This window comes from Rhamphochromis longiceps, linkage group LG12 (genome assembly GCF_057381845.1).
Source record: "Rhamphochromis longiceps isolate RC_006_pf linkage group LG12, R_longiceps_female_GT1.1, whole genome shotgun sequence".
NCBI lineage: Eukaryota > Metazoa > Chordata > Actinopteri > Cichliformes > Cichlidae > Rhamphochromis > Rhamphochromis longiceps.
In genome coordinates this window covers 6,110,351-6,120,279 of record NC_140568.1, presented here as the reverse complement: position 1 = coordinate 6,120,279, position 9,929 = coordinate 6,110,351, and the positions used below count along the sequence as shown (strand labels likewise).

At 41.2% G+C, this 9,929-nt stretch overlaps 1 protein-coding gene across 1 annotated transcript; it reads right to left on the bottom strand.

Moving 5' to 3' along the window:
- Positions 1-4,031: 4,031 nt before the first annotated feature.
- LOC146656695 (kelch-like protein 10) lies at positions 4,032-9,469 on the bottom strand. Its single transcript, XM_085424459.1, has 5 exons — positions 9,248-9,469; positions 7,680-8,163; positions 6,653-7,267; positions 5,784-5,933; positions 4,032-4,394 (listed from the first exon to the last, which is right to left on the bottom strand). Exons 1-5 carry the CDS (start codon positions 9,397-9,399, stop codon positions 4,032-4,034), a joined length of 1,764 nt encoding a protein of 587 aa, XP_085280585.1. The 5' UTR covers positions 9,400-9,469.
- Positions 9,470-9,929: the final 460 nt, after the last annotated feature.

The following is a 9,929-nucleotide window of genomic DNA, read 5'->3' as shown; positions in this document are numbered from 1 at the left end:
AAAGGTGGCGCGCAGGGTGATGTTGGTCCCGCAGGATACTGTGCACCCTCCTCAGACAGCGAGTGGGGAAGATATTACTGATCTCTGGCAGACTTGTTCCAATAATTCTGCCAGCTTCTTTCACCACCCGCTGGAGTGCTTGCTGGTCGGCCTTGGTGCAGCTGGGGAACCACACTAGAAATCCATACGTCAGAACGCTGCTGATGGCACAGTTGTAGAAGTTCAGCATCAGAGGTCTGGGAATGTGTGCGCTCCGCAGTCTCCTCAGGTAGTAGAGGCACTGTTGGGCCTTCCGTGCAACTAAGGTGATATGGTTGCCCCAGGACAGGTCCTCAGTCACAGTTACCCCCAAGAATTTAAAACTGCTCACCCTCTCCACCGCCTCACTGCCAATGAAGAGAGGCAGATGGTTGTTATGACCCTTCCTCCGGAAATCTACAATGATCTCCTTGGTCTTTTTGGTGTTTAAGACCAAGTTATTGTCGTGGCACCATGACTCTAGTTGTTGCACCTCTGTCCTGTAGTTTGTCTCATCGTTGTTGGATATAAGTCCGAGCACTGTGGTGTCATCGGCGAACTTAACAATGAGATTGGACGCGCAGGAGGAAATACAGTCATGGGTGAAGAGAGTGTATAGCAGAGGGCTCAGAACACACCCCTGAGGGGCACCGGTGTTGACCACAAGGGTGGAAGAGGTGTTCTTACCCACTCTGACACTCTGTCTGCGGTTAGTGGGTCTAGTGGTATCAAACAGACGGACAGCCAGGAGGTCGACTGAGTGATGGGCCCCGAAATAGGAGGTAAGCACCACCTGTTGATGTATAATAATTTATACATGTATAAATGACTTTTATACAGTCATTGGTCCGTGCCGGGTTATGGCTGAATTCCAGTGGAATGACGGTCCCGCCATAATAGACGTTCCAGCCATGTGTTCCAGCACTAAACCTAACCTTATCCCTAACTATAACCTTATTCCTAACTTTTACTAGCAGTTAAATGACGTAAAATAGTGTTTTCCAAAGCAATTTTTAGAAAATGAACAAACATGTGTAGATTGAGTCCAAACGGTTCTCATGTGCTCTCCTTTTTCCGATGCCGTAATTTAGGAACGTGTTGGGTACCCGAAAGCACAAAATGTTGACAATTTGTCACCTAGCGAAAATCATTACGCTTTGGGAGTGAGAACGTGTCTGACCACTACCCGCACACTTTTGCACCGGAGGTTTTCGGAAAGCTTTTATTTTGGTATTTCCGCTGATCCATGCAATAAATTTGCATGTTAGCCTAAACATTTAGATTTAACATTTAGATTTAAATATAATATTTAGATTGAACATTTGACATTTAGATTTAACATTTAAAATTCTGTTTTAAATATGAAAGTTACAAATATTTTACTAAATGTTGTAAAAAATGACTTGTTTTGAGCTAAATGTGGAAAAATGTTGCCGTTAATTTCAGCATGTTTCACTTTACAAACGGCGCCCCATACTCACAAGCCAGTCATGTTGAATGGTCACGGTCGGGTCGCACCCTGTCGGTCAAACAATGCAGTATAAAGGCAACCAACGCTAGATTGCCTAGCCTGTTAACGGGAGTCCGAATCCCCGCGGAAGGCCACTCCGGGCTAAAAAATAACCACGCGTCCGCGGCTATTGGTCGGTGCCAAACGCTGAACAAAACTGCATTCCTCGGAGCCGCGCTCCGGTCCTAAATCAATATGTTTACATGTTTTAAAAGCATCACTGTGGGCTCTCAGCCCTCTAGTTATTACCTGATGCCCGAACCGCGTTCTGCTGGTCAATCTGACCAAATACCCTAAACTAAAACTTGCCTGACTGGCATCACAGTCAACGAATATAACATCAATTTAAACACATAACATCTTAACATAAACACCCCAAAATCCCCACGGACACAAACCAGAAGCTCATCTGAGTGAACATTTAATTTACCTTACATTCCAATTTAGCACCTTTGGACATTATTTTAAATCAACAGGTGGTGCTTACCTCCTATTTCGGGGCCCATCACTCAGTCGACCTCCTGGCTGTCCGTCTGTTTGATACCACTAGACCTCAGCCAAACCCCATTAGTCCCTCCTCAAACTGGTTTCGGCACCAGAAAGCACAAGTCATATTAGCCTACTGTAAACACAGTATACAACAATTATCTACACCATTTAGCATTTTTTTAGGTTACTGTGACAAGCTTAAACTATGGATTACAGCTTTAACTTTCATGTGCTAGTGTCTTGTTGTTCACCTTTTCAATCCACGATGGTTGTCACTGGCCAAATATTTGTTGTTGTTGTTTTGTTTTTTGTGATCTTGAGGATTTTGTTTAAGTGTGGTAATGAGATGATGATTCTTTTTTCTGTATAGCTGAACAGGCTCTTGAGATCCTACATGTGCTGCCATCACTGTTCCCATCCACCTCTGCTCCTCCAAAGAGGGCACGGGATGCGAGTGAGGCTCTGGTGCATGTCCTTGAGGTGAGTTGTGTAAAATGTAGTAGTTGTTTTTTGTTTTTGTTCTTTTTGGGACAACAGTATTAAAAAATGCTTCTGATGAGTGCCAAAGTATTTTATATTCACATATTATATGTTCTAAGCCTTCAAAAGGCACCTAAAACACATTTTTGGAATGAGGGTTCTCACAGGTTAGATCTCTGTGACCAGTAAATACAAAAATGGATGCATTACGTGGTAGCACATTTTTATCACCTCAATGATACCTAATTAAATGTAGCCTTGGTTTTCTGTTTTTCAGGAAGGCTAGACAGATGTGAACAGTAATTCCATCGAGAATAATTAAAAGTAGCAATTTCAGATGTGTTTTCTCAGAACCTCAACTTTTGTTGTAATTTAGCTTTAGTTATGTGTTTGAAACAAAAGTGCATCATCCTTACAAAAGTATGTCTGTGTTATGTGTTAAAGGACCAAGAAGACCCTAATACCTATCTGATGAAACGTCCTCTCTCCTGCCCAGTCCTGATTGTGAGTCCATCCAACTGCATCCTAGCGGTAGGAGATGTGCCAATAACCACATTTCCAAAAGACTTGGTTACAGAGGGTGCTTTATACCTTATGGCCTACTATTACACCCTTCACTTTACATACCCAAAGTGTGTAGCCACTCTGCTTTCCGTCATACAGACGGAGGTTCTCTTGGACAAAATCCATGAGAGAGATCTCACATCATCTTACAAGAAGAGCATGGCTGAGTGGACTGCTTTTATTGGCCAGTAAAGCCAATATGGTCAGATGGACTATAGGAAAGGACTTCCTCTCTCGTTCCACGGCTACTACAGTCCATGTTGGTTGTGATTGATTTTTGTTTGTAATTTGGCCAGGTTAGCCCAGTGTTATAATTAAGGGTGCACGATAATATTGGCTAACATGCCGACATTTTGTGTTTGGTTTGTGCAGTGCAGAGACAGCCTCGCTTTTAGTTAATTTTAAGATTTTTTTTTTTTTTTAATCTTGAGTTTAGACAGAAGACTATTCAGAAAATAGGCTCTACTGTGAAAGAGTAAATTGACTAAGCTGAGACTGACTAGTTTAGTATAAAAGTAAGAATTGCTTTATTGGGTATTGGCTAGTACAACTGTAAAATATTGGATACATCCTTACTCAAACCTATAGACTGTTACCAGACAGAACCGCAGCTGAAATAACAAGGGAGAGTGAAAACTTCCCTTTATTCTTATGGTGTTTACCTAGCAAGAGTTGAAAAGTCCGACATGCGGCTTATTGTGATCTGGTCACCCTGTGTGCATGTCTGGTATGGCTGCTCAGCAGCCATACATTACAGGGAATGAAAAAATCTTTTCAATTTGTTATTGTTGCAATTGCATTCTCTTAATAAAACCCAGTATCTACAGTGCAGGCTCTCCTACTGAAAGTTTTTGAGATACATACATAAAATGTCCAGTTCACCAGCAGTTTAATGCTCTAAAGATTTATTTCAGTCCTTCATGTTGGAGACTCACATGTTGACACATGGCAGTACTGCACTTTAAAGATTTTACGTGGACTCTGCTGACTCCATTGCTAATTGTAGAACATTTTCAACTGGCAGGAAGTCACGAGGAAAGGTGTACTCAGTCAGGTTGGAAAGTCCGGACATCACACAGCAGCTCAAGTCTGTGCGGAAAATATCCATGTCGCACGCCTCATACCACTCATTGGTTAAAGCGGTGTAGTACTCGACGTCCGAAGTGGTGGTGAAGCCGTTGAAACCCCCGACGACAAAGAGGCGATCATCAATTACCTCAATGCCAAAGTTGCTGCGGGGGGTCAGCATAGAGAACACGAGGTTCCACGTGTTGGTATGCGGGTTGTAAGCCTCAGCGGTGCGCAGATAGTTGTTTCCATCGAAGCCACCAACCTAAAAGTAAATACGTGGCTCAAATGATTGAATGTAAGTGTAACCAGCTTCACCGTACCCCTGTAAGAAAATGCACCTGCTATATGTCTTTAGCTGCTTTTGCACAGATACTCCAGAAAGTGACGGAAGAATTAAGTTGCAATATTGTCCAAAGTTGCCCTTAATATGTAGCAGATACAAGGAAATTGTTTACCTTAGGTGTGATCTGACTACTGGAAATACTCTGATTGGTTTAGGGTTTTACCTGGATAAAGCGAACAGCTACCTGACATATTCTCATGCTGTTATATGGAGTTTACACATAAAAGTTGTTTAAAAAAGGCCCATTAACGTCCCAGTATTTGCATTTTCACAGGCCCGCATTTGTTGGGAATGTCTAGAAAAGATCAGGGTGCAGTGGTGTGTGAAAATGACTTCTGAATTAAAAGGAGAAAGTAAAATAAAGTAGAAGCCAGCTCTTGTGGAAGTCTGTATGAGACCTTTTTTCACTCAAGCCTCAACTACAGCTATTAAAGTGCTGTTGTCTATTACACCACGCTATTATCAACAAAGATGAATAGCCCTCGACAAAAAGTATTTGTGTTTTCAGTATAAATGTCTTCACAGCTCTTTTGCCTTTAGTCCAAAAAGGAACATTGAGTTCCAGTCCTTTCTTCCTATAACAGATTAAAGTAGCCCTGACAGGCCTTGGTGCCTATAAGCCTGATCAAAGACCCTGAGGTCAGCACCAGGGTAAGGTCACTGCATTCTGCTGATGATAACTTTTCCTTTTTTTGAATAGAGACTTAGTCTGAATAGAAAATAAATACTAAACGGTAGCTAGCTAAATAAAGAAGTGTGTCTCAGAAGGTGAGACTAAAATCTTTGCTTTTTACCAAAGGGTGCAGCTGCAAAACAACTAAATAAGTGGTTTTAAGGCAAATAGCAAGATAAATTTACAGCTAAAATGCCTACCGTCCCCAGAGGATGAGTTCTAATCACTTGGCTTATTCCCTCATTTTTCTAAAGGTATTGCAGGATAAGTTTGAAATTGTCTCTAACATATGTCCTCTATGGAACGATGAGGATGACAATGTTGGTTTTGAATAAGTATTTCTGTTGTACTGAGTGAAATGTGAAATCATCAAAGACACAACATTTTGGGAATGAGGCACATGAAAAAAAAAAGAGAGGCAGAGACATCACTAATCAGTTAAATTAATACATAGAATGAGTAAGAATGCCTTCTCTGAACCTGTGGTCAGGATAGGAATCTGATCATTGATAAATACAAAACAAAGTTAGCCAAATTCTGTGTCAGCCAAATCTGTGTTAAACCTTGCTGATCAAAGCACATTACAGATTTGATTTGTATGTTACGTGAGTGTCAGCACTACTTTGTGGTCTTACTGCAAAGACATGATCCGCATATGCAATGACACCTATCCCGCTGCGGCGGCTGTTCATGGGACTGATCATCGTCCACTGGTTGCTCTCTGGGTTGTAATATTCAGCTGTCTGCAGACACTCGTTGCCATTGAGTCCACCACAAATGTAAATCTGAAAACAAAAAAGGGACATTAAAAATTTTTACATTTCTTAGATTTCAGTTGGAAACAATGTTACCTGTAAGTGAAATGTTTCCACATCATTTGTGAAGTAAGACCGATACTCAGTACCCAAGTGTCCAACTGAAAAATATGACAATTAACAAATGTGTGTGTTTTACAATTTTTTTAATATCTGTTATATTTTAGTTGACAAGTCAACTCAACTAAAGTACTGTACATAAATGCAAAGATGCACTTGTGATCAGTTAGAAACAAAATAGATATATATTAGTATATTTTTCAACTTTTTAAACTATACTTTTAAATTTGAAAACATGAACATAGAAACCAGTTTGTGACCTATCTTGCACCTCGCTTCACTGTAAAAATGTGTATTCCCTGACTGGTTGGCAAGTGGTTGCTGGAGGTTGATGGCTGTCACTACTGTGAAATTGTAACCAGGAAGGTTTTGCACCACAAGCCTCCTTGTGTTTCCTTTGGTCGTAAGCAGACTGTTGAGGTTTGCATGGAGTACTCTGACTTACTGCAAATACTCAAACTATTTGCTGTAGAAATCTGTAGAGTCTTTCATACAACCACTGCCTAACCAGCTGAGGAGTACACATTTTCCCCTAGCAACTGGTTGTTACCAAAGGTTTCTGACAGGTCTCTAGGCCTGTGTGCCTTAGACCCTACTCTATTTCTCTGCTACTGTTTTACTTCACCCACCCGGTTGTTAAGTGTTGTGCAGCTGGCGTGGCTCCTCTGTTCGTGCATCGGTGCAATAAGACTCCACTGGTTGATTTCAGGTTGATAGCGCTCTGCACTGCTGAGTCGTACATGCCCGTCGTGGCCTCCCAGGGCATAGATGAACCCGTTCAACACAGTCACGCTCACATAGCAGCGGCGGGAGTGCATGGGCGCCACCTCATTCCAGGCGTGAGTGGTCAGGTCAAACCTACGGACGCTGTTGAAATGCTCCACCCCGTCGAAGCCACCAACGGAGTAGACGTACCCGTTGAGGAAGGCGGCTCCATGATAAGCACGAGGACACTCGAGGTTGTTCGTTACGTTGACCCAGCGGTTAGCCCGGCAATCGTAGGCCTCGATGCCGTTAGTTGGCTCACCACCACTCCACCCCCCAATGGCCAGCAGGATGGAATGAGGCAGGCGGGGACGAGCAAGAGGGTGATACAAGGCAGACATGAAGGGTCTGCTTCCTAGATCATGTATGTCTAAGATGGCATTACTTATCATGGACAGGCACTCAGAATTGGCCTCCACCAGCTCACTAGACAGCACATTGTCCTTTAGGTAGTCTGACGTCATCAATCCCAGTCGGACCTATAGAGAGATGACAGAAGAGAATGTGACTATGAATTTCAACTACATCAGTTTTAGTAAACTCAAGCTTCTTTAGGATAATGCTCCTAATGTTGTTTAATTTTCTTATTGCTAGCAAGAGAGCGACCAAAGTCAGACACCATTAGCCTTTTCGTCAACAGGGACAGTTTTTAGTCATAGCCCTAGCAACTATACTTAATAAATATAATTTATTCTATAGTATGTGTGTAGAGATCTGATACGGTTTTAATGCTCTTGAAGAGAATTTCTTAAATGTGGTTTGGCTACACCTGAAAAGAGCAACATCTCAAGATATTAAAGCATCCTTATACCCAGATGGATCGACTCAATCTATGACTTAAATGCTGAAGATTTAAGTCCAAACTAAATGTAGTAATGAAAGTTTATAGACCTTGGACAACAGAGCGGTGAGGTGTTGTTTCCGTTGTACAGGTACATGGCTAATCCACTTTGTAAGCGCTTCATACACAGTGGTCTCCAACTGCACATTGAGGTCCTCTCTATCAAGGATGTCAGCAAGTTCCTCCACAGTTAGCTGCAGGAACTCCTCCTCAAGAACAACCTGCTCAAAGTTACTGATGATGTAGTGGTAGGCCTTGGTGCGTAGTTCGGGTGATAAGCATACTTTTGTGAACTGCCAAATGCCAACGCAGTTCTCTGGGCACAGTTGCTCCCCGAGGAAGTCAGAGCAGAGTTTCACAATGTCCATTGCATTGAATTGATCAGCTGCCATGAGAAGTTCCACTACATTTTCCCCCGTTATGGAAACTGAGCCGGTGTATGCAAAGTTAATGATGAGTGCCATCATCTCAGAAGACAAGCCAGGTATGTTGAAGACCTGTTTGTCTGGGTCGCTGCAGTGGGTGAAAAGAGCCCTGAGGGTAGAGATGGAGACAGAGTAGAGAATATTAAAAGGTGTGGAGGCAACAAGATAATAAACTATGTCATGCACAAGTACTCCAAGTAACTCCAAAACAGAGTTTGTACATGTTTAGTGCACTTGATTGTTGGGTTTTCAATGTCTTTATTACATTGGCAGCATGTTTATGAAGCTATTGCCAAACACAATGCAGTCCCACACCATGACAGAGCCTCCACCGTGCTTTAAAGTTAACTCTAAACACTCACTGTTGTACCTCTATGACAAATATTGAAATCAACTCCATAGGGCCAGTTTACCCTGATATTTAGTCTAGTTATTGCGTAATTTGGCATACCTCAGTCTGTTTCCTTTCCTTATGGAAGTTCCAGTGCATGTTGCTTAATTACAGTCTCGGTTTCCCTTCCACAACCATTTCTTTTCTTTTCTTTTTTCTTAACATTTATTTATTGGTTTTAACAGGTTTTACATGAACCATGAAACCATTTCTGATGAGGATGAGGAAACCATTCCTCTGAAAATGATCGGGTACAAGCACTGGACTAAAAAGTGTGAAAATCGTCCAAACGAAACCTTTATAAGTCTTCAAAAAAACACTATTGCTCAAGTAGACTTTTAAAAAATCATCTGTTTCAAAGCAAAATATAAAAAAATGAGAGGCAACTCAAAACTTTTGCTCAGCGTATAACTGTATAACACAGTTCAACCTTTTTAGTATCAGGAAGTCTGGTGTGTCTTACTGTCTCAATAACAGTGGGGAAGATATTAATGTAACTTAATAAAACACTTCAATTAGACTTCACACAATCACCAAGTGATTCACAGTGCTTTTTAAATGGCACATTTACTGAAGTGGAATCTGGAGCTCTGTGAAGGTGATGATGAAATCTGCAAATGTTTGCATTATGTTTTGGGTGTATCTGTCAGTTGACCGTGACAAAGTCTTTCTATCAGAAAAGTTTTATGATTCAACCTGTTCCTTTTGGTTGGCACTGTTTCACCAACTAAGACCATGAATTACATTTTTCACAGGTATAAATCAGTCAACTGTCCTTCACATTATCAGGTAAGCAACTCACCTGAAGTACGGCGTACAGTTACATAGGATGATCCTGTGGACCGGAAATTCAACATCCTCCACTTTGATGATTGCATCACAAAATTGTCCCTCCAAACGGAGTTCATTATACACTGAGCTCGACTTGTATGGCAGCTGGCCTTCTTCACTCATCTTGAGTTTTGTGACTGCTTTTCTTAGTTTTTTTTGTCTGCAGTTTGTCTTGAAGTGTTCAGATCACAAAATCAAACCTAACTGAGGAATTTGGGGAATGGAGCCCATGACATCATCATGACTTGGCAACTGTTGCCATGAATTGTTTTGAAATGTATATTTACATTGTTTTAATGAACCTTTCATTGCATAAAAAAAAGCTTTGTTTTGATTTGATTTGGATTTAAGAAATTGCATATGAGCCTCACAGATAGCATACAGCATTTTGTATGTTTGCCTCACAGAGGTCACCTAGTAAAATAAGCACTTCAAAACACTCTTACGAATGGACTACAATATCATATTTAGCTCATATTTAACCTTAATAGGCCATTTTGTTTAATAAAATCACTTTGTAATATCCAAACACAGATATTACAAAGTGTGATTCATGGCTAAGCTGTTTTCTTGGGTTGTATTAGACTTTTATCTAGTTGGAAAAATGGGCTCCTGCACTTTACTGATGTACAATAGTAGTAAGAAAGAAAGAA